Here is a 27,934-nt window from a genome sequence, read left to right as displayed (position 1 = left end):
CCCCCGCTCGCAAGCGCAGAGCCCTGATGCTTACAGGGAGAGAAAACCCTTAAGGGAGATAATTGCGCCTTAATTTTTAAAAAGATTTCTTTAAAGTTAAATTTAGATCAGCTCAGCGTTCCATTAAGCAGAAAAAGTTGCCAGGCACCTGCAGGCAGGCATAGAAACACCCCGGGGGAGTTGGCTGAACTCGGCCTTGGCCCTGAAAGGCCAGGAGAGTGAACCGCGGTCCAGGCGGCAGCCCCGCCAGCGCCCGCGTCCCCCGGTCTCGGCGCCGGCTCCCGGAAGGCGGGTGCACTGGGGACCGGCTCCGGGGGTGAGCGCCACGTGCAGCCCCCGCGCCGAGCGGGAGAGTCCTCCCAGGCACAGCTCAACCCGGCCCGGGCTTGGCCCTTAGGTCCCGCCTTGCGGCTGGGGTGGCGGGCCTGCGGGGGTACCGTTCCTGCCCCGCCCCGGCCCAGCCCCGGACGGCCCCGGAGCCGCGGCCAGGGCTTGGCTGCGCCGGCGGCCCCGGAGCCGCACCGTGCGCCTCAGTCGGCGGGCGGCGGTAGCGCCCCCCTCGCAGAGCCCCGCTCGCTCCCGCCCGGGCTCCCTCGGAGTCGGTCTGTCGGGCCCACGCTCTCGCTTCGCTCCCCCCCTCCCTCCTCCCTCTTGTTCTTCCCGGGGTGCCGGGCACAGCCTCGGATTCCTCCCTCCCCGCAGCTCGAGTCCGTTTCCCTCGCGGCGGCGGCGGCGGGCGAGGCGGCGGCGGCGGCGCAGGGAGCATCTCAGCTGCCACTGCGCTTCTCCGGCGGGAACGTGTGTCCAGTTTGGCTGCCCTTCGGTCCTTCCCGGCCCTTTTGCGCCCCGCGCCCCCCGCCCCAGCTCGCTTCTCTCCGAAGCGGGCGGAGCACCCAGCAGCTTCCTGCCGCCCCAGCACCCTGATCCGGAGGTCGGCGCTCTCCAGGACTCCTGCCCCGCCGACCCTGACCGCCAGGGGGTGCCCCAGGGGCGTAGCGTCGCGGAGAAGACGAGGCAAACGGGACCATGCGGCGCCTGAATCGCCGCTTGGCTCTGCCGATCTTCGGGGTACTCTGGATCACCGTGCTGCTGTTCTTCTGGGTAACCAAGAAGAAGTTCGAGCTGCCGCCGGGACCTGAAGTGCAGACCCCCAAGGTACGGGCTTGGGCGGCGTGGTGGGCGCGGGGCACTGATTTGCAGGAGTGCGCGCAGCCCGCGCGCCGGGTTTGCGGGCTCCCGGGAAGCCAGGGCGGGTTTGCTGGGTGCCGCGAGCAGGTAACGGGGCGCCGGATGCGGCCACAGGGTGATGTTTCTGGATTTAGGAAGGCTCGAGGCATCTCCCGACCCGTGAAGTGTGGAGTGGGAGTGGGTGTGGGTGGCGGGAGCGCGCTCGCGGGCAGAGTGGGGAGCTGAACTTGGGCAGCGCGCTGGGGTCCCGGGGCGGAGGGGACGCTGCAGACGAGCCGCCCAGGGGTGGCGGTCCGTGGACGCCGCGGGAGAGTCGCGGGCGGTGGGGTCGGGTGGCAGGGCGGGCCGGTGCTGGCGCCCGCGAGGAGTCTGGCCGCTGCGCTGACCTCCTTCCTTCCCGCAGCTGCCAGGCCCGACCAGGGGAGGCCGGAGGCCCGGGGTGCGCCGCGCGCGCGTGTGCATCGCGGGCGAGCGCCGTGCAGCCTCCCGCACGCTGGCTGCCCGGGCCCGCCGGCCTGTCGCCACCCCTGCTTTCTAATTGTCCCCGATCTCTTTAGCTGCGTGGGAAGTTGAATGTGCCCTGAACACCACTGAGGAGCCTGTAAAACCAGACGCCTGGATGTTGGTGGGGAGTTGGGGAAATGAGAATCCAAGTGGCTTTTCCAACTCCTGCCCAGTGGGTTCCTCCAAGCCCAGCCAGAAGGACTTTAATTTACATTCACACATTTACCTTTAATTCAGAGTCCCCATTCCTGAGTCTCCTCTTCCTCAGACCTGGTCGTGGGACACAGAAGGAGGCCTCTGGGGGTTCCTGACCAGGCAGACAACATTTACTAACTGGGTCCAGAGCAGTCCTCCAGGGACTTGGAAAAAGCCTTTGGAAGAGGGTATGGTCTGAAGCTGGAGGCTAAAAAAGTGAGGGGGGGGGGATGGGGAGAGAAGGGGGTCTCCCCAGTAAGTCCATACAGAGGCCCAGTTTGTGCCAGGTAAACAATAGGTGCTTCTTCATAAGTAATTGTGTAAGTTGGGTGGTATCCTCATTTCATAGATTAAGAAACAGGTTCAGTCTTTGTGCCTTGCCTTAGGTCGTTCTGACTTGAATTCAGACCGCTGATATTCAGAACCTTTCCACTAAATCAAGGTGTCTTTCAGATCCCTTTTTAACTAAGTCTTCTGGTACTTGCGTTTGGAATCTTGCTAATGCCGAGTTGAGTCCCACAAGCGTTTATTGACGGTCTGCTGTGTGCCAGGCAGTGTGCTAGGTGTTATGGGTACAAATATGTAGATCTCACCTTCTAGGGGTAGGGGTTTTGCTCAGGAATGTGCCAGGATCATACAGAGTGCTGAGCGCCAACAGGGCTCAGTGTACTGGGTGTCATGGGAGCCTGGGGACTTCCTGGGGGAGGAGGATGTGACAGAACTGAGTTGAGAAGGATGAACAGTAGGTTTGCCAGGAGGTAGGGAGGGCATTCAAGGTAGAGGTTAACTGTACCAAACAGGCTCAGAGGAATGACACAGCGGGTTGTGTGAACTTGGCATAATTTGAGTGTAAACCACGTGGCTGACGGCAGGAGTAAGGGCGGGCAAGTGTGAAAGGGTAGGATTGGGTAGGACCTCGGGGGTGCTAGGGGCCCTTGGAGGGGTAGTAAGCAGGGGAGTGAGAGATCAGACTGGTGACTTCAAACAGCCTTTGGATCAATTTTCTCACCTCAGACCTGCCTGTAGATCTGGAGAGCTTTTCTTCTTTTTCCCCCAGGGTGGTTCTGCTCCTTGTGATGCAGTTAATGACGCCTGCAGGGACGTGAACTCTCTCTGTTTTGCATTGAACCTCATTACCTTAAGCTTACTTATTCTTAGTTTACACCAGGGAGCTGGGACAAGAGATCCATATCCCTCTTTGTGCACTTTGTCTTTCGTCTTTACCTGCCTCTTCTCGCCCTGGCATGTGCTGGACACACATTTACTGAATCCAGCTAGATGCCAGGCTCTGTGCTGGGTTGGAGGCTGCTGCGATGAAGATACTATGTCCCTGCCCTTTGCAGGGAGGTAGGGAGGCTCTCACAAGTTCCTGGTTGAGGCAGAATTACAAACAAGTGAGTAGTGGGTGGGGTGGGGGGAGTGGTCTAATATTGGAATTCTGGACATAGTGGTGTGCAGTCATGGAAGAGGTGGGCTTCTAGTTTTGGCCACTTGCTTTTGGTCTTAATATCTTACTTCTTCTTCCTCCCATGTTCTGTGTCCTTGAGAAGCACAAATTCTATAGACTTTTAAAATCTTGATACCTTTTATTATTAGGCGCCCTTCTTAGTATATTTCTCCTTTCTGTTTTTTGCCTGTATGTGTGACCTCGTGTGCCCACGTATATGTGTTGTGTCTCTTCGTGAGTGTATTTGTGTCTGGTAGATGAACACCCCTCCGTATCTTAGGATATGTGTATCCGAGGAAAGAGACGGAGAGACAGAGTCCTTCTGAGCGCCAGAACAATGTTATTGCCATGACTGACCTGTTTAGGAAATTTGCACATCCTGTACAAAGGCGTGCGGTTGGTTCCCAAACCTGACGGCATGGCAGAATCCTCTGGAGAGTGTTTAACATACAAGTTTTGTGGCTTATTGCAGAGACTATGATTCTGTGGGTTTGGGAGAAGGTCCCAGAATCACTGTCTATACAAGTGTTCCGTGTGAGTCTGAAGCAGCCTATTGATGGGTATAATATTTGGAGCTAGATGAAGAATATTAAGTGTGTTGATTTTTTTTGTAGTTTGGCCCCACGCAAACATGGCCGAATGATTTCATTCTTCTTGAGTTCCTCAAGGACCAAGCTCGTGTGAGCATGTGCACTCAGGCGAAGTAACAAAAGCTAGCATTTGTGTGGTGCCTTACAAATTCACAAGCTCTATTTCACACGTATTCGCTCATTTAATCTCCACAACAACCACATAAGGCAGATAATACGTTTATGCAGATAAGCCTGAATAATGAAGTTATACAGTTGGCCCACGACAACAAGGCTATTATTAAGTGGCAGCATCCGGGGTAAGAATGGAATGGGATCGTTTTCGGCACCGCCCACCCACAGGCTCCTTCCATGCCGCTCTGCTGTGTGGACTGTCTGGATCTGCACTTGTGGGTAATGGGGTGAGGCTAGGGGTGTTCACAGCATGTGCTTCCCAACCTCCTTTCCAGCATTTCCATGGTTTGTGCCTAGACACTTGCCTTTGGAGAGCTCCAAGGAGGGGGGAAGGTGTTGGTATAATTTGTGGGGGAACCTCCTCAGGGGGGAATCCTGATCTGCTCTTGGAGGAGGCCACCTGGGGCTGAGGAGGCTCCTTTGGCTGGACAGAGCTCCCCCTGGTGGGGAGGGTCCGGTTGCAGCCAATGATTGCAGCATCCTTTCCAAGGCAGAGATTATTTCCTCAATAGTAGGAATTTGGATGGGATGTTTGTCTATTGTAGGCAAAAAACTCAGTTTTGTGTGAGTTCAGTATCCTAGCTTTTCCTAGGAAATGATCATTCATGGTCCTTTGAAAAGCTCTTGACTTGGACACATTGAAAGGAAGCCTTAGGGAAGTTTTTGTCCTTCCTGGACTCCTTCCCACCTTGGTAGAGGGGGTCAGTTTATTTCCCAAAGCACAAGCAGTGGGTGCCCTTCACTTAAAAATATTTAGAAGGGCCCCTGGGTGACTCAGTTGTTTGTGCATCTGACTTCGGCCCAGGTCATGATCTCGCAGTTTGTGAGTTCGAGCCCCGCGTCGGGCTCTGTGCTGACAGCTCAGAGCCTGGAGCCTGCTTCGGATTCTGTGTCTTCCTCTCTCTCTGCCTCTCCCACACTCTCACTCCATCTCTCTCTCTCTCAAAACAAAGAAACATTAAAAAAATTAAAAAAATATTTAGAGAAGTCAGGGGACTTCTCTAAAAAGAAGTCAGAATATCAACAAGCACTCTTTTTTTTTCTTTAACCTTGAGCTTCCCCCTCCCGCCCTCCCCCCGCCCCCACACCCCAGAAACTGGAGAGGAGAGGACTGGGGCTGGGGCTCCTGGGCCAGGGACCCCTCCACGTAGACTTTCCATGGCAAGTTGCCTTCCCTGGAGTCCACTACAGGCTGTAATTCCCAGGCCCTTAAATTTTTTTCCCAGTGTTGGAAAGCATCCTCATTGGCCTGGGGATGGGATCTCCAAAGTGGACCTGATAATAAAATAAAATCTGTGCCTTGTCACAATCCAACTGATGTAGAGAAGGCACGCTGCACTCCTGGTTTAAGAAAATTAATTGGATTTTTTTTTTTTTTAAGTTCCAAGAAGGGCTGGCTCTATTAATAGCTCAAGTAAAGATTTCTTTAAGTTTGACTTCTTAATGTTGATTTGATTCTTTTACTGGGTCCCTCCCCCCCCTCCAAATTCTGCTGAGCTCCAATTCCTAATTGAAAATCGTGTAACAAGTTTGATGTCTTAAGTCAAACTGTATTTTAGTGATAAATACTATACCAGTAAAAATACCTGGAAAATGTTTTCATTTCTTCTCTCCTGTATCATTTGTTTGCCATTTGGAGAATTATACAATAACCGACAGAATTAAAAAAAAAAAAAAAAAAAAAAAGCAGCACATTTGTCTCTTCCTAGAAACTAAATTTAGTCCAGGGGCTTAGGGCTTAGTAAAAGCAAAAGAATTTGAGGCCTGAGGGTACTTTTTGAGGAAGGTATTGGAAATGTAAAGGCTTTGAATAAAGTGCCTCGGGCCCATGTAGATGTATTTGTGCTCTACTAGAAATATAGCAAACGCTATTAGAAAAGAGCTTGTCTTTTGGTAGTATTTGCATGCCACAAATGCCTTGAGTATATGACACTGTTATTTTATTCCCCATTTAGTAGATCATTTCTCCCATTAAAAAAAATCATGAATTTTAGAGAGAGAGAGAGAGAGAGACCCTGTTAATCTGCTGACACTTGGAGCATGCATCCTGGACTCTGTCCAAGGAATTTGACCCTGGCGTGACCAGAAGTAGCCCACCATCAGATGAGCGTCCGTTGTTTCCTTCATTCCTACGTGTGCTGGTGCCAGGCTCTGGGCTCTTTGTCCCCCCCCCCCCCCCCCCCCCCCCCCGCTGTGGTTCCCAAAGCAGGTGGAGGGTAGTGTTGCTTCGTGGTCCAGCAGCGGCTGCTGTACAAGGCTGAGAAATACGAAAGTAGCAGGTTGGAACCTCAGATATTCAAGAAATAGCCTGTTTTTGTAGATATCAACAAGCTATTTTTTTTTTTTTTTTTTTTTTACCCTGAGCTCTCCCCTGCAGCCAAATTCAAGCCCATCAGGCTGGTGGGAGTCTGCCCACACTGGGTTGTACCCACATCCCAGCTTGCTTTCTGGCTAAGAAAGCACTACCCTTCAGGGCCAGGTGGGAGGCCCTGTCTAGGGACCTATGGATCGGATCATTCTGAGGGACTCTTTTTGAGTCAGTGTGGGGAGCTCTCTCTCTCACTAAACCCTTGTTCACTGAAGTGGCCTCCTGCTTTTGGAAACAAAGACCAGGAATCCCTGTCTCAAATGTTCCTGGAGGCATAGAATGATACCTGCTCAAGTCAGGGAAGACAAAGGGCCAAAACCAAGAGGGAAAGAGAAATTAATGTTCCTGTCATAAGCCTCCCTCAGCCTGTCTAGAGACTACCCTTTTTCAAGGTTGCTCGTGTGTTTGCTTCATTTCAAAGTGTTAATTTCCACTCATCAGAGGTCATTTATAAACTAAACAGGGACAGAATGAGGCTGCCTTGGCTGATGCCTGAGGCCCAGGGTTTCCACCCGGCCTGGTTCACAGGATAGCTCGTCTGCCTCGTTTGCCTGCGTCCTTTCCCGCAGCCTTCCACCGCACATTTCCAAAACCGTCTTCTCCATTGTCAGGTGCATTTGAAGATATGTGTTGCCGTGCCCTTGTTTAGTGTCTAACGTGTCCAGTTCTGTCGCTCCTCCAGAGAGCATCTCAAAGTCCCCATTGCACTTTGAGAAAGAGTGTCTGAATTAGAAAGCAGGGACAGATCCCCCGCTCCTCCGTCCGGGGCAGTGTGCGAAGCCTGCCATGGCTTTTGCACATGCCACCCCAGAGAGCAACATTAGAGACCCACCATCTGTGGGGTACGTGAGTGTGAATGTGCCCACTGCCCGCCGCAGCTGGCCGCAGGGCCCCTGGGTGGTCAGCCTTCCCACTCACAGGAGCCTCAGAGACTCGCACTGTTCACTGCAGTCAGGAGACTGAGAGCCCGACCCTCCCCTGGCAGCTCGTGTCACATCATCACGTGTGGTTTCACCTTCTGGCTTTTCTTGTGTGTGTGTGGCCATCCGTTGGCCATGCTGGAGGGAACTCCGGTCCTTTCTCCTGGGACCCAGTCTCCCCAGCTGTGAAATGGGGGCAGCCTGGCTACGGTCCCCCTGCCTGTCTCGCCCTCGCCCCGCCAGCAGGTCTCAGTCGTTTCGGGTAATTTGGGAATGACTCTGAAAGTAAGACCTCGTGGCTATAAATAATTACACCACAGATACTCCGTGTCTATTACTTATCTTTTAATTATTTTACCAGAAACGCTAGATTAACCAAAAAAATAAATCAGTCTCTGAGTCCTCAGATGTTGAGCTGATTAAGAAAGAACCCCTTTGGGATATGGAAGAACACACACGCGTACTCGGGTACCCTGGGGAATTCTGCAGAAGCTCCTGAAATCTGCTGGCTCTGGTATTTTGGTATTTCAGAATAAATGGCCTGGTGTGACCTTCTGGGGCAGCAGTGTTTGCATTTGGCAGCAGCTGCTGCCATCACAGGACCTAATGAACTAACGCTCGGAAGCTGAGAGGGGAGAGAGGGGGAGAGGTCTCTGCCGTGTTAGCTGGGGGTCCTCTTTCCTCCTGCTTCTCTTTCACACCATCCCCTCTTCCCTCCACCACATTCTCCCTCCTCTTATTTGTGTCTCCTGGAAAGCTGGTGGGGTCTAGAGCAGAGAGCCCCAGGGCACACGGCCAGGAGCCCCAGGAAGAAGTCTTGGGATGGGGGGACAGGGGCCTGGGACTTCCCTGTGGCTCCAGCCAAGGTCTGGAGCAGCCTGTGTCCCTGATGCCTTGGATGAAAAAGCAGTTGTTAATGAAGGAGGGAAGTGACTGCCTTGCCCTGGGCCACCCCGGGCCATTCCGCTCGCTCGGATGCCCTGGGAGCAGCGTGAGCCCTTCTCGCAGAAATTGAGGAGCCGTCTGACCCATGGCGTCCCGGACAACGCCGCTTCCAAGTACAACGTCTCTTCTGCATACCATTCCCAGAGACAAGATTAGGCACTTAAAAAAATAATTAAATTCTCCTCATGTCACTTGTCTTCTTAACTGTAAGCACTACAGAGATCTTTCAAGGAAATGCAGGGGAGAGCTGTATGCTCACATGTTCCTGCCATTGGATTTGAATTCCCAGATGAAGGGAACAGCCACCCAGCTGCCTCCTTTCTAATGATCCTGGTTGTTTAAACCCAATTTGCATCTCATTCCAGGCCAGGAGAGAGAGGGAAGTATCTAGAGAACGGGTATGACTGCCCCATCTTGACAAGCTCTCTCCAAAGAGGCTAACTGTCCCTTTTCCTTGTCTCACTATGGTTTAGAAATTAGGATTTTCTTCCCTGTGGTCGGGACTGGAGATTTATGTAGCTTTTCTTGTTCCTCTGAGAACACTTCAGTCATTCATTACCCGCACCACCCCCCCCCCCACCTCCCCCCAGCCACAGAGAGACTGGTCCAATCAATATTTATGCGCCCATCACTCGCAGCTGCAACACACAGGAATAATGCACGCCAAATTCCTTGATGGCCATTGAAAAATTAGCTGGCGCCCATATTTCAGGCTCATTGTATTCTAGGATCTCGGGGAGATCAGAGCACGTGGTGCACAGATTAATTAAGCTGCCCAGATAATTGGCTGTTAATAGACGGCCAATTGATGGCTGCCAGATGGGTGCGGAATTGACTAAGGTGCTTATGGCGGGGCTGGGGTCTTCATCGGTGGGGGAACTGGCTCAAAGACTTGATTAATTAAAGGTGAATCAGGAACAGGATGTTAAGCGGGAGCTTCTTTCCTCCACCGCTTCCTGTGATGTTTTACAGTTTACACGGTGTTTGTATTCACAAATGCCTCCTTTGATCTTTCCTGCAACCACGTGAGCTGGAAGTTAGTAACACTCTCACTTTCTGAAGTATGATGAAGCCGAGGTTAGAAGGGGGAGGCGACTCTGGCAGGCACCCCCAACCAGTAAGTTGTCTTGAACTCACTCTTTTGACTCTAAAGCTCATGCTGTTTCTATTATGGTCATGCTCAGCTTCTGCTTAGCATTGAAATCTATTTTATGTAGGTACATGTTATATGTATATTTTCATATGGACAAAAGGTAGCGCTCTTGCTGAGCAATGACTCCTGACCTCTGATGGAAGACCAGTGTTGCTTTTCTGCATGCGGAAGGGAACTGAGGAGTGAATTAGGGGCACCAGAGAGCCCATCTCGGAAGGACCACTGCAGGTCCAGGAAGACTTTGGGTTTTCTTCCAGGAACAGCCAGGTTTGACTTACCCCCGGGCCCTAGAGAAACATTCCACAGGATGCTACCTTCTGCTGTGGGAAGATGCTGGGCCAGAGTGGCTCCGTCCACGTGTCAGTGAGGACGTCCCTCCTAGGCTGGCGGGGTTGACAGCCGGAAATGAAACTTTGCTGTCATTCACGAGGCTGTTCCTCTCAAAAGTCAACGGGATTGTGCAATTAAGACAGACACCGTTGATTTGAATCCCTTTCCTGATGAATGTGGTGCTTGGACAATCAGAAGCAATTCCCCTCTAAGAGGAAAAATGTCACTTGAAAGAACCTAATATGTCCTGTTTGAAATGCAAGGCAAATATGTGGTGGATGACTCCAGGGAAGTGCCTCTGTCCCCAAGCAGAGGGCGCCCTGCCTGTGTGGTGCTGTTTAGCCCTGAAGATCCCTTGATGACTGCTCAGTCCTGCCTTGTAGTCAGACTGACTGCCGGCTGCACCCAGTACCAGGCTCAGCTTCTTCACGGCTGCTTGGGAGGATGGGTGTTACTAACGTACTTGCTGTCCGTGTGTACGTTTCAACTTACGAAAGCAGAAAATCAGGAGCTGCTAATGTCTTCTTGGATATTTTGTCTGCAGTTCAGATTAACTACTGAAGGGCTCATGGTGGTGCTTTTGTTATGTGGTCTGAATGACAAAGTCAGTGTCTACTCCAAGATCCCAAGCGGAAACATGGTTTTTTCACTCTTGTCTATTTTCATGGAGCATGGCAACATTAAAGGGAACTATATTATTAACAAGTGTGCATGGAGTCAGAACAAAAAGAAATGTAAACCTAATAAGTCTGATATTTTCCCTCTCTACGAGGCCCTACTGATTTTCTAATCATATTTGCCCAATTCTGGATCACATAACTCCCTGGAATTCTCCCTGCCTCTCTTAAAACTGGCATTATGGTTTATGCTCCAGGTTTTAGCTGTTCTCTTACAATGGAGCATGTATTTTGGAAAACTTCTTGGTAGTGTCTACAAAAGCTGAACATATGTATATATCTTTGACCCTGCAGTTTTGCTCCTAACTAGAAACCCCAGAGAAATATATTTGTATTCCGGTGAATGTCATGTAACCTGAATAGGAGTTGGCACACTTTTTCTGGAAAGAGCCAGACCGTATGTGTGTTTTTTTTTTTTTTTTAGGTTATACAGTTCCTGTTGTAACTACTCAACAGTGCTGTTATAGAGTTTACAATAATGTAAGCAAGTGGAACATGGCTGTGTTCCAATAAAACTTTATTTATGGACACTGAAATTTGCATTTCATGTATTTTTCACATCTCATGAAATAGTCTTCTTTTAGTATTGCGTATTTTCAAATATTTATACATGTAAGCTGCATTCTTAGTTTGCAGGGTGTGCTGAAACAGGTGGGAGGCAGGCCAGATTTGGCTGTGGGATCCTATTTGTATAAAGCACGAAATCAGGCCAAACAAATGTATGGTGTTAGAAGTCAGTTTCATGGGGTTAGTGACAAGAAGGGGACGGGGGTGCTTGGGGAGAACTGGTTCTGTTCAGTTTCTTGATCTGGGTGCTGGTTATTCGGATGTGTTCCCTTCGCGAAAAGTCACTGAACACACACTCTTTTCTGTTTGTGTATTTCACTTCAGTAAAGTTCAAAAACAAACAAACAAACAAACAAACAAACAAAAACTTCTGAGTGTGTGGCTTCTGACTCAGATTTCAGCACCTCACTTGGGGTCAGAGTATGTAGTTTTCATTCTTTTTATAGCTATTGATTCCTGTTTCCTGGATGAGACCGTCTCTGGAGAAAGGTCTTGATCTGTCTTTCCAGTTTCCCCAGTCTTATTCCCTTTAATAATAATAATAATAATAATAATAATAATAATAATAAATAATCAGGGAGACCTTTAACAACTGGTGTGCCAAGGGTACCAGCGAACCAAAGTATGTGCTGCGTGTTAACCCCTTAGTTGCTGGATCACGGGAGGATGGGGAGGATTCTAGGAGAGTGGGTGCTGGGGGAGGGCCGTCGGGACAGTGGGAACCATGCGTAGGACTTTGGCTGGTGTAGCTGTCCCGTGGTGAATCCAGGCTAAAACCTGCTTATGCCTATAGGTAAGCGGCGGAGGTTTAATTCCAGAGAATGGAATTACGTGGCACAAACTATTGGCTTGCAGAAAACCAGCTGTTGGTGGGTGTATCCAGGATGAAAGCAAAGAACTAACAATCTGAGCCCCTAGTAAGTGCCAGGTGCTGTGTGTGTGTAGTCGTCTATTCATAACAACCCTGCACAGTCGGTATTATTCGCTTCACTTTTCAGAGGAGGAATCTCAAGGCTTAGGGAAGTTCAGTGACTTTCCCAAAGTCATGCGGCTCGCAGGTAGACGAGCTGGATTCCAAGAGGGACCCGTCTGGCCCTTGAGTCTACCTCTTTGCACTTATCACTTGTTCACCCCATGCTTCCTTCTGTCCCCTCACCCTCTCGCACCCCCTGTGCTGTCTTGGAAGTGATGACTTGGATAGATCTTTCTTTACCTTAGCAGCCAGCCTTTATAGCAGCCTTTGCTCTGCTTCCTGGAATTATACACCTCTTGTTTACACCAGAAGCTATTGAATGAAGTAGTTTTATATCAGAAGCTGGCTCTTCTAGGACGAGTCCTTTTATAACAGTAATCAAAGAAAAAACTTTACGACATTTTCAAAGGGAGATATATTGTGGTTTCTGGACCATTTGACATCCTTATGAACACTTCTCTCCGGCAGATGACTGGGAATGTTTCTCGTCCCAGGGTTAAACTTTAAAAAAGGAAGTCCTCAAGGTATCCCATTCTTGCGAGTGTTAAGGTGCTTTAGGTGTGCCTCAAGACAGATTGGAGAGGGGACAGTGAGAACTGACCAACAGATACAAAAATGCGAAGGCTATAGTGGATGGCTACCCACTCCCAACATCATCCCTCCCTCGGAGAGTAGTTCCTTCCCTAGTATAATAGCACCAATTATTTGGTTGTTTGTGCTGAGGAGTTGAAAGCTATCGTGTGCCGGGAAAATACTCAGCATGGAGCAGTAATTATGGATCAGCTGATGATAAAGGATGCATCGGATTGACTGCTAATTAGATTATTAGCAGGAAAAACAAATACCTGCTATTAATACAACACATAAGCTGCATTTATGATACTTTCTACTTTTAATGCATATTCCTTTTTATAATGTGCAGTTTCCTTTTTTTCTCTTTCAGGGCCAAGACCTCCAATTTCTCTAATTTTAGTACGACTATGCTTAGTCGTACTAAGCATATTTGTTTATTGAGCTGTAATCTGGTCATTTTCTTGTTTCCTTCTGGTCCCAAAGTGGGGTTGGGAGAGCTGATATGTATTGAGTGCCATATGTCAGGCCCTGAAGTGTGAAGTGTGTCAGGTCTTTTATGGGAAGAAGGCGGGCTATTCTAGAGCAGCGTCTGGATCTTTCCCATGGCACTGTGGCACTGTGTCTTTTTAAGGGGTTAGGGATCACGGGGTTTTCTTTGTGAGATCAGTGCTGGACTTAATTGTCAAAGAGATGACCCCGTTGCTTTTTGTGTGGCATTTTAAGATTTGGTCTTTGTTACCCTGGATTCAAGGTAAACGGGATGGACATGTGGGTGTTTCAGGTGCTGGCACTCCCCGCTACTCCCCACCAGGTCAGCCATGTAGGTTGACTGCGTGTCCCCTAGCAGTGTGAGAGTCCTAGCCACCTGGGGTGGCTAGGAGTCCCATGGGTTCTCTTCCATCTGAAAGAGCCCTTGGGAGCTCCCTGGGCTGCCTGGGAGGTTGGCAGGCTGAGAGTTAGTTGGTGCTTGCCAGTATGGTCATGCTGGGTGGTGTTAAGGCTGGCACCCTTCTGGGGCGCCTGGGTGGCTTGGTCAGTTGAGCGTCCGACTTCAGCTCAGGTCATGATCTCACGGTCTGTGAGTTCGAGCCCCGCGTCAGGCTCTGTGCTGACAGCTCAGGGCCTGGAGCCTGTTTCAGATTCTGTGTCTCCCTCTCTCTCTGCTCCTCCCCTGTTCATGCTCTGTCTTTCTCTGTCTCAAAAATAAATAAACGTTAAAAAAAAATTTTTTTTTAAATTAAAAAAAAAAGGCTGGCACCCTTCTGATTAAACAGTGCCTGAGCCATACAGGTTGTTAAAATGTTCTCTTATAAATATTATATCTGGATGGCATTGAATAGCTTTATTTTACTAATGAGGAACTTGAGGTTCATGAAGTTCCAATAACTTGCCCAAATCAGTAGAGCTAGTAAGTGGCAGAGCTAAGACAGGTCTGGGTGATTCTGGAGCCCATGCTGGGATGTCATCGGGATGGTTCACAAGGGGCAGTGAGCTCCTTGAAGGAGTTTCTCCTTTTGAGTGGCTGGCCAGCATGGGGAGACAGAGCAAGCAAATTCCCCTGCCACTAGGTCAAGTCCATCAATTCATCCCACAAGCCCCTATGGGGCACTGCTCTATGTGAAGCCCTATGTAGGAGATGTCCCAGCTGGGGTCCTGCCCTCATGTCCAGGGCAAATTTGGGGCAGTAATGGAGCGTGGAGCTGTGGCTGTCTGCTGGCTCCTGGCCACTTTTTCTCTAAAACTACCTCCCTCCTGGGTTTTACATTTGTTGTGTATTACTGGAAGGATACAGCTGTATCTCTAGGATGGTTTTTTAATGGTGAAAGGTACCACAAGACGAAGAGGCGTCTTTCCTCTCTTTTGAGTTTTTAAAGTGGAACATGAGGCCAAGGGGATAGAGAGAATCTTAATTCGGGTTCACAGGATAAAGGCTTGAGAAGATTGCTTTTGAATTTACTAGTCATTTTTGCAAGGGTGACTTTCTTCCCCTGATCATGTCACTCCCCCGTTAGCTCAGAAAGTTCTAGTTGAAGGTCAGTCTCATCCTGAAAAGCTGTTTCACTAAAACAGGAACCTGTTATTCTACTATGCCTCTTATTAGAAGAAAAAACATTTAGGGAGGTCTTTTAAAGGCATTTCGGTGATTTTTTTTTTAATTTTTTTTCAACGTTTTTTATTTATTTTTGGGACAGAGAGAGACAGAGCATGAATGGGGGAGGGGCAGAGAGAGAGGGAGACACAGAATCGGAAACAGGCTCCAGGCTCTGAGCCGTCAGCCCAGAGCCTGACGCGGGGCTCGAACTCACGGACCGCGAGATCGTGACCTGGCTGAAGTCAGACGCTTAACCGACTGCGCCACCCAGGCGCCCCTTGGGTGATTTTTGAAAAAGGGCATTTGTCGGGATCTACTTGTCCCCAAAGTGTGTGCTGTTTGAAAAGCATAGTCCTAGTGGAAGGCAGACAGGAAACTTCAGGATAGAAAATAGGCACTAGAAAATAGGGAAACTTTAGGGTAGAAAATAAGGTGGCTGAGCAAGCCACGTGGGTCGAATTGCCCGGGGTGCCTCTTGTGATTCTATACTTATTTGGGCACCAAGAGCTGGGTCTGCACATGGGCCAAATCCAGTCCCTTCCTCCTGCTGTTTATGTAGGGCCTGGGAACTAAGAATGGTTTTGGTTTTGTTTTTTTTTTACATTTTTTAATGTTTGGGAAAAAAACTCAAAACAAAAATAATATTTTGTGGCACATGAAAACTGTGGGAGATTCAAATATCAGTGTCCGTCAATAAAGTTTTATGGGAACAGAGTGACGCTGGCTCCTTTATATGTTCTCTGTGGTGGCCTTCACACTGCCCTGGCAGAGCTGAATGGTGAGGGAGACTGGCTGGGTTACAAAGCTCACATTTTACGGGACCCTTTAGAGAAAAAGTTTGCTAATCCCTGCCCCAGACCTTTGGTTCTCATAGTGTGATTCCTGGGTGGGGGTATTTGTTCACCTGGAAGTTTGTTAGACATGCCAAACCTCAGGCCACACCTACCGATTTCACATCCGCGCGGAAGCAAAACGCCCACATAGTTTCCGTGCAATTAAAGTTTGAAAAATGCCACATTAGGTGTCAACTGACTCTTACAAAAAGCTTATATGGGACAAACTGAGGTCTAGAGTTGGTGCCACGTTTCCCTATTCGTAGTGAATTCAGTTGGATTGGATCATTCAAGTCTAAAGTCCCGTTCACCCAGTTAGACTGGGGGGGTTCTTCTACTTAGAGCTGCAGAAGGATCCAGGAGGCCTCCTCAGTGCTCCCAGGAACATGGGAGGGGCCTTGAATCTTCCAGGCGTTGTGGTCTCAGCTGGAACATCATTGACCAAACCCTCGTCATTGTGCTGACCCCCGGGCTGGGTTCCTTCTGATGCCCTGAGTCCCCACACTCAGGGTCCTGCCTACCTAGGGGCAGCACTGAGGCGTCCCTCTTGGATCTTGCTACACCTTGGGCACCCAGCACTCTTAGGACTGGCTGCCTCCATTGTTTTTCCAAGTTAGAGGAATTCCTTTTTTCCATCACCCTCTGTGCTACTTATTGTTTCAGCAACACGGGCTTTTGCATACCACCTTCCTGGAAGCAAGGGAGCATCAAGTCCTGGCTGTGTGTTGAGATTAGGGGTTGGGGTACGGCTTGGGGTGGGAGTGAGCAGGTAGAATGCAATATGAAGAAATATAATGAATATCTCAATATGTGATCCTACCACACCTGCAGTATATTACGATGGAGTTGATGGGACAACCAGTGTAATCTAGGGCAGTAGCAAATGTAGACTGTCTTCCTGTAGAACAAGCGGTAACTTCTGTAGGAATTTAGAGAAAGGGAGATTGTGTGGGTGGCAGGGGCAAGGGAGGTCTTATGAGGTGCTAGGCCTCCAGCAAGAGTGAGCAGAGGTCAGTGGAAACCAGGAGCAAGCCAGATGTGGAAGAGTTTGAAAATAAATTCATTTGCTTATTTTTGTTCTAAAATGCAAGTATGTCTGAAAGTAAACAGATCTCCCAGGTTGGGAATATTATACCCTACTCACTGGGGACTTTGTTTAGTACATGTTTTGGGTTTAAGTGTTTTAACTGCTCAGAGTATGCTAATTACTCTTAAGGTAGCAATTCAATGAAATTTGAATTTGACGTTCCCTTTCTTTTACCCTTTTGGCCTAAATGAGAGTGTATGCTTTTCATTTCTCACCGAGGTTGATTCTTGTTTTTCCTGACCACCTATTTTCATCTTTAATTCATGTGGCTGCTTCCTAGAGAAATGCTCCTCTGGAAAATTCATCTCACCTGTCTACATTCCCCTCGATGAAGCCTTGGCGGGGCTGTGGCCAAAAGTCACCTACAAAAGGCATGAACTGAGGGCGTATGCTTGGGGTCCTGAGTCCTGAAGACCTGAGTCCACATGCATTAGTTGGAGGAATGAAGTGGCAACATCCCAGCTGTTGTGACTGGAAGGATGGATCACAATGAGGTTCTAGAAGCTTCCCTCCTTCTTACATATACCAGGTAGCCCAAGGCTGATGGCCTGTTTGTGTTACCTGCAATGTGTGGCTGATCCATGGAGACTCTCTCCAGATTACCCATTTGGGAAGCTAGATTAGGAAAGGACCTAATACAGCGGACATGCACATAGGCTCATGATGTAGCATGTTAAAAAAAAAAAAGTAGGATTCAAAATTGTGTCCATAGTAGGACCTTATTTTGTTTAACAGAAGATGTATATTGGAAAAAAATCTTAGAACGTCAAAATGGGTGATTTGCCCAAATGGGATATTGTCTAGGCTATCTCATTGCTGCTTATTAATTAATTATTTGATTGATTGATTGATTTAGGCTCCCCTGCTCCCTAGCTCCTAACATTCCTCCCTTCCCTAGCTTTTACATAAGCAACGTAGCAACCTGTGTATATAAACTTCCGTGTCTTCTCTCTGTACCTGTCATCAGTATAGAAACGTAGATAAACATTTACAGATCTGCTGTGGTCCTTGTTAAACAGGAGAGAGAGGTTGATCATGTTGTATATATGTCTTTGTATCTTACTTGTCATCTAATCACATATCCTAGAAATGCTCAGGTCAGCCAGCTTGTTTTTAATGACTGCATAATATTCTATGATTTCATTCACCTGTTTCCATTTAGTGGGACTCCACCTTGTCTCTTAACATTTGTTATCAAACCCAGTGCGGCAGTAAATATTGCACACGTATTCTCACACATTGGGGCTTTTGCTTCTATGGGATAGATTTTGAGGAATGAGAATTCTGAATCCAAGGGAGTCTGATTTTTATATGAATGGGTATAGTAATATTGCTTTGAGAAGCAGTGTAAAAATCCACATTTCCACCAGCATAGTATGAGAACTCTTTCCCCAGCATCTCCTTTAGCATAAATGTTGTCATTTTCCTTTTGCCTATCTGAAGGGTAGAAAACGGGATCCTATTGTAATGTTACATTCTTCTGACTTCAGAGAGGTTGGATGTGTTCTTGTACATTACTGCCCTTAAGGATCTGCTCTTCTGTGATGTATCTATTCATATCCTCAGCCTGTTTTTCCAGTGGGATGTTTATCTTTTTCTTGTCAATTATAAGAGCTCTTTGTATGTTACAGACAGATTTTTATTGGTCGTGGGCATTGCAGATTTTTTTTTTTAATCAATTGTTATACTGTTGATTTTGTTTATGTTTTTTATATATTGCCATATAGTGTTTTTGCTTGTTTTCTCATAGTTAACTGTCTTTTTAATATTAGCTAATGAGTGTTCTGTCTTCTTAAAAAGATCTTCCTAACATCTGGGTTGTATATAGAACAACCTAAATTTCCCCTTCTACATGAGTTACACATTTTTTAAATCTTAAGTCCATCTGGAATTAATTTTTACGTATAATCTGAGGTAGGGGTTCAACTCTGTTTTCTTTTAAATGGGTAGTCATTTGTGTCAATATTACCAACTAAACCATCATTTCCTCCACTGACTGAAATACTACCTTTGTCTTATATTTGTTTCCCCAGAATACTGAGTTTTAGTTCCTGGAGTTCCATTATGTTCCCTTGACCTATTTATCTCCTACTGTGCCAATATCATACTTTTACTAGGATTTTCTTAGTAAATCCAGGGGTTACTTGAATAATCCAGTGGATTTCCTAGATATAAAATCATATCACTATCAAAATGAGTTAAATTTATCTCTCCTGTTTGAATATTTCTTGATTATTTCACTGTCTTGTTTTGTCACATTCATGGGAACTTTAAGATGAAAAACCATGCTAACTTTTTCTTGATTTTGATGCAAATGGTTGTAATGTTTTGCTAATTTGCTGTCCACTTTTATGAAATATTCTTAAACACAATTTTTTTTAAATTTTAGACAGAGTGTGAGTAGGGGAGGGGGCAGAGACAGAGAGAGAGAGAAAAATCTTAAACAGGCTCCATGCTTAGCATGGAGCCTGATGTGGGACTCGATCCCATGACCCTGGAATCATGACCTGAGCCAAAATCAAGAGTCAGATTCTCAACTGACTGAGCCATCCAGGCGCCCCTGAAATATTATTCATTGTATTTTAGTAGTTTCCTTTTCCTGTTTTACCTCAAGGTTTTTTAATTAGAAATATTTTTGAATTTTTATGGTTTGATTGAATTATGTGTTTCCCTTTTATTGATGCAATTAATTATTTTGATTTCCTTCCTCAAACCATCCTTGCATTCCTGGAATAAACCCTATATAGTAATGGTTTATTTTCATTGTTGCTGCTGGATTTTATTTGTTGGTGTTTATTTGGAATTTTAACATTTGTATTCATGAATTAGATTCATGTATAATTTTTTTGGTACTCTATCAGAGTTTACATTTAAGAGGGGACTGCTTTCATAAAGTGAATTGGGAAGATTTTTTTTAATCCAGTGGTAGGCCTTGACTACCTTGCATACCTATTTTTATTTTTCAATCCAATCTGATAATGTTTGTATATTAATAGGAATATTCAGCATATCATAATTCATGGAATCATTGATAGATTGAATATTTACTATTTATTTTTATCTTTCTCCTTTATGTTACTTTTATTAGTTTGGCCAATGACCATTTCAACTCCTCTGTCCTTTTTCCATTTGGACATCTTCCTGTGCCATCAACATTGACTGTTACCATTCTTTTCAGGGTATTTAAATACCTATTTCTATGAAAACAAGATATCAGTGAGTTTTCCCTGCCAAGATTTTTTTCCTCATCTATTCATTATCAACCTGATGAGTTGAGCCTCATGGGGACATTTTTACTTCCTTACACTTGCTTACACTGAAAGCAGGTGGAACTTCGAAGGCTTTTACTCACTTCACCTTCTACCACCCCTAATTTCCAGGTTTTACTGAGATAATTTAACACTTCTAGAGTGAAATGTCAGGGGTTTTTTTGTTTTTGTTTTTGTTTTTGCAGAATGCCTCTTCTTTTTCAAGTACTCTTTTTTGTGACTTACATTACACTTTCCAAACACTTTCCTACTATTTAGATGTAACAAATCATGAGGCTTATACTCATCACTGTGTTCTCTTCATCTCACCCATCTTGAGATTTCTGTTTGAATTCATTCATGTTTTTGATCTGAGCTTTTTTTCCCAGATGGGTTGTGTAGGTTATCTTTTCTGTGAACCCTTGCATATCCACAAATACTCTGCTGATTGGACAGGTTGGGGGGGCTCCTGGGTGGCTCAGTTGGCTAAGCATCCAACTACAGCTCAGGTCATGATCTCACGGTTCATGGGTTCGAGTCCCACATCTGGTTCTGTGCTGACAGCTCAAAGCCTGGAGCCTGGTTCAGATTCTGTGTCTCCCTCTTTCTTTGACTATCCCATGCTCGTGCTCTGTCTCTCTCTCTCTCTCTCTCTCTCTCTCAAAAATAAACATTTAAAAAAATTTAAAAAAAAAGATTGGGTGACTTCTGGCTTGGCTACTGGCCATTCTGTGGATACAGTGTCTTCCTGATCCCAGTTTTGCAGATGCAGGTTTACTTGAAGACAAATTACTTTTCCCATGTAAGTTACCTTTTCTTTCTTATTGGGTACTGGTGAGATTTTCTCCTTATCCTTGGAACTTAGGAACATGCCTTGGAGTATGTCCTTTTCCATGACTCCTATGAGGAGCTCAGTTCCAGGTCTTTCTTCAAGGGAAATGGTCCACTTTTATTAATTTAATTCTTGTCTATTCTTTATGTGTTCCTCTTGGATAGGTTGGGGGTGCCGGGGTGGCTCAGTCGGTTAAGCATCCGACTTCAGCTCAGGTCATGATCACAAGGTTTGTGGGTTCGAGCCCTGTGTCGGGCTCTGCACACAGATAGATATGTTCTCCAAATTTCTTTTTGCCTTTGATTTTTAGGTCTTTTGGGTTTTGTTCTTGTTGTGATATTTTTTTTTTTTTCTATTTGGTCTTCCAAACCACTAATTCAGGTCCCTACAGCAGTGATCCCCTTTGTCAATTCATCTGATGAGCTTTTTAGTCTGAAAATCATAATTTTTGTTCCAGAAGGTCTTTTTGTATGTGTGTGCTATGAATGAATATCATTAGGAGCTGTTATTATTTTTGATTGTGTTGCCCTTTGGCTCCTCCAGCAGCTCTGTTTCATCAACAGCTTCCCTCTCTAAGTGTCTTGCTTGTTCATCTCTCTGGCTTCTGGCCCCTTCTGTGGGTGGCTTGTTCCCTTTGTTTCCTGGATGAGGCTTAGGACCAGCTGTCTGACCATATCAGGTAAGATCAGCAGAGAGTGGTGACGGTGGTGTAGTCTTGACTTCTGTGCTTTGGAGTGGTTCCACTTGGCTAGTGTCAGTTCCCTGAGGCACCAGGAGGAACCACCTAAATTGCTCTGGCACCAGGTCAGAGAGGACTTGGTGGGTCTGTTCAGCCTCCAGCCCTTCCTCTGAGCCAGGGAAATGGAAGGCCCCCTCAGTGTGCTCGTGCCAGGAATGCTGCCTTCTTCCCAGGGCTCAGTCTCACTCTTGGCCAAGTTGTTTGTGGGGTTTGGGAGCTCTGCTCTTGCTCTGCACCTCTCTGCTCTTGTCCTCCATGCTGTCTTTCCGTCCTGCATCCACTTCCTCCATCCATCTCTGCAGGACCTGTGGTCCCTCTCACCGACTCCAGACCATACCCCTGTGTTTGTCTCAGGGTCTTCCAGGCTCAAGAGAGCACCCTGCAGTTGGGTTGGAGTTGAGAGAGATGACTCCACATGACCACAAGGGCACGTTCAAGACACCATTGTCCCAAATTGCTTCATCAGTTTCTGAATTTTCAATAGTGAATTTTCAGAAATTTCCAAGTAAATTCTGTTTTAAGATTTAGGTTTCTTTGTAACCTAATTAAGTTCTGGTAGGAAAATGTGAAGGTGAAGTCTTTGCATTACCTTTCATATTCTGCTACCTTCTGGGAGACGGGTTATGCTTCAGTTTTCATTGGGAAATGTTACTGTGATTTTATAGCAGCTGCATATAACACCACTGGATAGGCCTAACTCATCTTTACTTGAAATGGCTTCCTTATGAGGCCATTTGGGACTTCCAGGCTTAATCCATCACAACATAAGAGATCAAGAAAGATATGGTGATGAGATTCTATAACCAGAGAAAGGAGGATTTGGTATAAGATGGGCATCAAAGTGAAGAACCTGGGGATGGCAAGAATGAGAAGATTCAAAGTAACATCAGGGATAAACTTAATGGCGTTGCGGGCCGATGAGCATGGTATCAGACCTTGTTCCATAGGGTGGACAGAATGCCAAGTGGAGCCCGAATTGCTGGGGAATTAGTTGGCCAAGATGTTATCAGATGGCCTTTCAAGTGAGGAGAACTTGAATGGTCATGAACAGATCATGAATATTGGCCATTTTTCTTTGAAGATTATGGCATATTATACAGATTAGCTCATGAAGAATTCAAGAGATCCTCACCTTTTTCAAAACTTACTAAGCATCTCTTCCATACACAATTGTGTGCCTAGTGCTGTCCCATACATCTTGTTTGATCTCCATCCAACACTCTAAGTGAGGCAACATTTTCACAGTTTACATGAAGAATGAGGCAGAGACTCATTCAAGGTGCCTTATTCAAGGTCATGCGTCGGTAAATGCCTGTGGCATGCCTTTATGAGCTGATCAGGAGGCCTGACTCAGATGTGACAGTGTTGTTGAAAAGCATAGGTTTTGGTCCAGGATTTGCTCCAACAGTCCTCAGTGTAAGAGAGCAAGGGCCCTGTGCTTGCTCTCCTGAGCCCAGGGGCCAGCTCATTGCTCTTGGGGGGAGCATTTCGGGGCACACTTATGCTGAATGGGCAGGAGTATGACTGTTGGGCTTCTCTAAAGGGCAATTTTTTATGGAGTTTGCAACTGAAATGGGAGCTCAGGTCCTCTGTAGAACAGGAAGGGATGTGTAGAAGGAAAAAGAAGCAAAACAAATAACACTGAGCCTGAAGGAAAGGAGGCATGAGCCCTGTGGTTGAAGGCAACAGCTTTCTGTGGGACTTTCCTGCTGGTAACAGTGCTTCTGGTAGCCTATTTAACAAAGGGAAAGATAAATTAACTCTAAGAAAGAAGCAAAATAGATGGAGGAGGAGGAGGAAAGGATTGAGTGGAAACTCACTGTGCCTAGAAAATGTGAGTCAAGTCAGGTGAGGACCTCCATTTGGAGCAAGAGTGTAAGTAGGTCCCTGTTCACCTGTATCATCTTGCTTCATTTTAAGAGGCAAAGGGCACTCACAGTGACACAGCCAGCATTCTCCAGAGGGCTGGGCTCACGGGTGAGCTTTGTGCAGCCTGTGGTATATTGTGATGGTTTACTTTTGGTTTGATGGGTTGTAGTTTGAAGTCCTGCTGAAAGCCACATATGGGACTCCCACAAAAGATGTCCCAGACAAATCAGTCTGTTGAACAAGCAGACGGTCCTCCTTGCCCCTGCCTTTGGCTTTCCTGCTGTAGATTCAGTGAACAAATTAAGTTTAGCACATGTTTTGCAAATATCTACCATGTGACCACTGCTGAACTCCACACTGTGGGAATAAAAGTATAAGCTGGCCCTTTGCCCTGGAAATTTGTGGCATATTCAGGGGAGCCAGCCTGGAGTCCTTGTCATGGTGTCCTTGCGGCTTGCTAATGTGGAATCACTGGGCCTGCCTGCTGGGTGGCTCAGCTGTGGCATTTCCCCACCCACAATCCAGAAGGTTCCCTGGGGCTTCAGAGCTGAAGCAAGAGGCAGCGTTTTATTCTCTGCCTCACTCTGGTTTGCTGTCTTTGAGGCTCTGGAGTGCCTGCTGTTTTAAATTCTCTGGCTTTGTTGGAAGACCACTGGGATGAGGGATGGTTTGTCTAACTCTTGTCTTATAAACTGGATACATCCCTTTCAGTCAGTAAGGGATGTGGAGGTCTGGTCCAGGCTCCCACCTTTTCCCTTAACCTACCTGAGTCAAGTTGAGTGTTATTTTTGAAAATCTGCCCAAGAATTTTTTTAAACCTTATTTATTTATTTTGAGAGAGAGAGAGCACAAGCAGGGGAGGGGCAGAGAGAGAGAGAGAGAGAGAGAAAGAAAGAGAGAATCTCAAGCAGCCTCCACACTGACAGTGCAGAACACAACGTGGGGCTCGAACTCACCAACAGTGACGTCATGACCTGACCTGAAATCAAGAGTTGAATGCTTAACCAACTGAGCCACCCAGGTGCACCAGAATTTTTTTTTTTTTTTTTTTTTTTTTTATGAATCTAGAGCCTATGTGAGAGTTGCTATAAGTCTCGCTGATTCAGTTTTTCTCACTCAGAGAAAAAGAACAATCAGCTTGACATTAATTCCCCTGCATTTGAGAACAGATGGTTTTCTGAGCACTTAGAAAAAAAATGGGGTGATTGCCAGGGCTAGCGTGGCTCCCCACCGAACAAAGCACGCTTTCTTTCCTGGGGTAGTCCCAATGGGAGGTCAGCGGAAGGACGTAGCACTATAGGGCCAGCACCCGGCCCAGGCGCTTGCTCTCCCTTCCTCAATCTCATGCTCTGGGAGACTGTTCTAACTGTCCTGAGCCAGAATATGTCCACGGTTTTCATGGAAGCCGGCACATGCTTGGCATCTCCTGTCACGCTTTGATTTTGCTTGTTAAAGATTGCCTTCTGGGTAAGAAACAGGGTTCTTTCTTTTTGTGACTCTTAAATCCTTGGCCTGTTCCATTTTTGAGATGCCTAGTGTTTGCGAGACATGTCCCTCAGAATCTCTTTGGAGTGGGACAGCCTTTCACTTGATGAGCCAGTGAGTGGAGTGCCTAGACACAGAGCCAGGAAGAACTGGTGTGCTTTCTGCACTGATGGGGAATACAGGGATTCAGGAGGTAAGAAGGGAGGAAAGAAGGATCTCGTCTGGCTATTCAGAGACCTGGAATATTGTTTCAAAGAAAGGCAATACAGAAATTAAACCTTTTTTTTTTTTTTTGACAGATGGGACTCAAAGACAAGGAAAGAATGGATTTGTTTTTAACGATTTCAAGTAGAATTGAGGCTGTTCCTGCAATTGTTGGAAATAAAATTGGTTAGAAAATGATGTCAGCAGAGAGTGGGGACTGTGAACCAGGAAAATAAATGAGCTCTGAAATCACCTTCTATTTTATAAATATTGTTTCTGGAGCTGAGAAAATTGAGACAGATTATTCCTTTTTCTCTCTCCCAAGCCATGGGTGGAAGAAGCCCTGAGTATCCCATTTGGACCTTGTGAGGAGCATCTCATCTTGTCCTGGCGCGCTAAGTAGCTTTGTCTGCATTTAGACACACTCCATTTCCCTTTCAAGGACCACTATCAGCAGTAGCCAATTACAAACACACCTCATAACACATTATTGAGACACACCGCACGCAGATAAGCTGGAGAGATGTTTAATGATTGTACTGCATCGCGTCCATTACAATCTGTCCTCACTGCCGTAGGACAGAGGGGCCACTTCCTGTGTGAGTGTGTCTCTGTGTATGTGTGTTTATGAGCATTTCATTTTCATTGAGTCCTAATTAGACATAATTTGAGCCAAACCAGTTTATACTTTCAAGGAAGGAAAAAGGGCATCATTTCACATTGTGACAGGCTCCTTTGAAGCCTCAGATTCCTTGTCTTTGGTTTTCTAAACCCATCAGTGCTATTAGCAGCCTGGATTCATCTGTGAACAAGGAATGATTCATTTTCCGACTCAATGGGTGGTTTCTTTCTGTTATCTGTTTCTCGTGGAGAGGCAAAAGGTGGGCAATTTAGAGAAATGTTACTTAGGCATTCACTTTCTCCACTTTTTCCTCTGCTGGTTTGGTTTTGCAGTTAGAGTTTGCTGGATTTTATTTTCTCTGCCATTTACCATTGCTGCTGGTTTGGAAGTAATCACCGCGTTTTGCCACAGTAACAGCTGCATTCCAGGCCTGGGCGGAGTGGAGGCTGATTTACAAAGCACAAGGCCTTCCCTTATGGTGTTGGGGGTCTGGGATCTGGGAGGGAGAGCACAGCCAGGCTCAGGGGACAGACCAGAGCCTTCATTTGTTGAGGCAGGAGCCTTTGAGTTTATCAGACCTGCTTGCTCCCTAGGTCTGAGGATGCTGACCCTGGAGAGAGGAAGTTCCTTTCAAGAGTACTTAGCTGGTTAGTGGCAGAGCTTATCTGGAACCTGGCCTCTTGGCCCCTAATCCAAATTCCTTGCATTCTATCTGTTCCAAACTGGCTTCTTTTGTGTGGCAAAATACAAACTCAGTAGGGAGCTGGGAGCTGCCAGCAGGGATGCTGGGTGCCTGCTGGACCCTCCAGCTGTGAAAACCATCCCAGAACTTGCAAATGATTAACACTTGTATAGCGCTTGTTCCCCAGGGAAACCCTTTCCATTCCAAAGAGCCTTCTGAAGGAGGGCATGTGATTTCAAAGGATTATGTTATCAAAAGATTGTTCTTACCCTCATTCGTTTGGAAAACCTGAACGCCCAATGTTCCTACCAGTGTTGCCTTGCCTGAGTTTTGTTCTTACAGCTCTGGGCTTTCTTTGACCACCTAGGAGAGGGAGGAGAGAACAAACTTTTGTGTTTGCCTTTAAGTCAGCCTGAAATGTTTTCAGCCAGATGGAAAACTAGGTTGGGTCTTCTAGAGCCCGTTGGTATAGTTGAGAGGGTGACGTGTCCAGCCTCCCAAAGTTGGAAAAATTTACTGTTCACACTTCATTCATATGTTCCTTAGTCCTTGGCAAGCGAATTGCTTTTGAAGAATTTACGTTCCCATCTGCCACTTCTATTAGTAAGGGTGATATTTGTGACTGATGTGGTGATGGTGGAGTCCTGAGGCCTTGGTGATTTAATGTTGCCCATCTGCAGCTTGAAACTTTGGGGTTCACATGGGGTCAGAGGCAGGAGTCTGGGTTTGGTATTTCCTGAAACACCGCCTGGCTGAGAGAGCCTGTGTTTGCTCACAGCCAGACGGATGGTGCCAAGTAGTGGCACATTCCTACTGTTACTTTTGCAGCCAGCAAGAGAAATGAGACAGAGCAGCCAACAAACTGGTAGTTTGAAGAATCTGCTCTGTCTTTAGGTGTGAGTGTGGGTGTTGTTGTGGAGGCGGTGAGAGTCTGAGGCGTGGGGTACGATTCTATCCTAAAGAACCAGCTGTTCCCTGGTTAATGGTTATGGAAGACCAGATGCTAAAGGAGAAATAGGAGGAGAGGTAAAATGATCAGCACCATGGAAAGCACCATGTTTAGGGAAGCCATCCTAGCAGCAGGGAGACTTGCCTCCTGTTTGTACCTTCCATACTCTGTTGATAATCTTCAGAGGAGCTGGGAGAAGGACAGCTGTTTCTTCTGGCACTTCTGCTAATGGGAGACTGAAGCTTAAGGGGCGACTGGTTTGAAATGTTGTGGCCAGCTAGCAGAACAGGCAACCAGGATTTGCAGCATGATATAGTTTGTGCAAGACAACCTCTCTTGCTTTCTGCTCTTGGATATTATACAAGAGCAACAAGGAGAACATTTTTTTTTTAATCTCAAAATGTCATTTTCAGTGGAATTAGAGAATAATCTGTGGAATCTGAAGTATGTGCTGCAAGGGAGCAGCTGGGTTTGGGAGAGACCACTGAAGGAGTGTGTGTGTATGTGAAGAGGCTTAGAAGAGTGGCAAGAGGGCCTCTGGGCAGCAGGTGGCTGAGAGTGCCAGCAAAGTGCGTGACCTGGAGGTGTAGGGGCATCCTGATGAACCCCAGCCATGTCCCTTATTTGCAAATACTGGGCAAGGATTGGCATGAGCAGAACTGAAGAAAGGTGCCTCCCAAGTCTCTTT

At 46.8% G+C, this 27,934-nt stretch overlaps 1 protein-coding gene across 6 annotated transcripts in view; it reads left to right on the top strand.

The window, feature by feature from the left end:
• Positions 1-498: 498 nt before the first annotated feature.
• GALNT14 (polypeptide N-acetylgalactosaminyltransferase 14) overlaps positions 499-27,934 on the top strand; it is a 210,404-nt gene continuing 182,968 nt past the window's right edge. For 4 of the 6 annotated variants that reach the window (XM_086700299.1, XM_086700303.1, XM_086700301.1 and 1 more), the window contains exon 1: positions 501-1,155. In XM_086700299.1, the coding sequence (XP_086556425.1) occupies positions 1,027-1,155 (129 nt within the window). In that variant the 5' untranslated portion in view covers positions 501-1,026. Of the gene's footprint in view, positions 1,156-27,934 lie in introns of all 6 variants that reach the window. The other 2 variants (XM_086700302.1, XM_025927147.2) reach the window with 2 other exon arrangements.

This window comes from Puma concolor, chromosome A3 (assembly GCF_028749965.1).
Source record: "Puma concolor isolate L17-30 chromosome A3, mPumCon1.1.hap2, whole genome shotgun sequence".
NCBI lineage: Eukaryota > Metazoa > Chordata > Mammalia > Carnivora > Felidae > Puma > Puma concolor.
The sequence above is the reverse complement of the archived record's forward strand: the minus strand, read 5'-3'. Positions and strand labels throughout refer to the sequence as shown.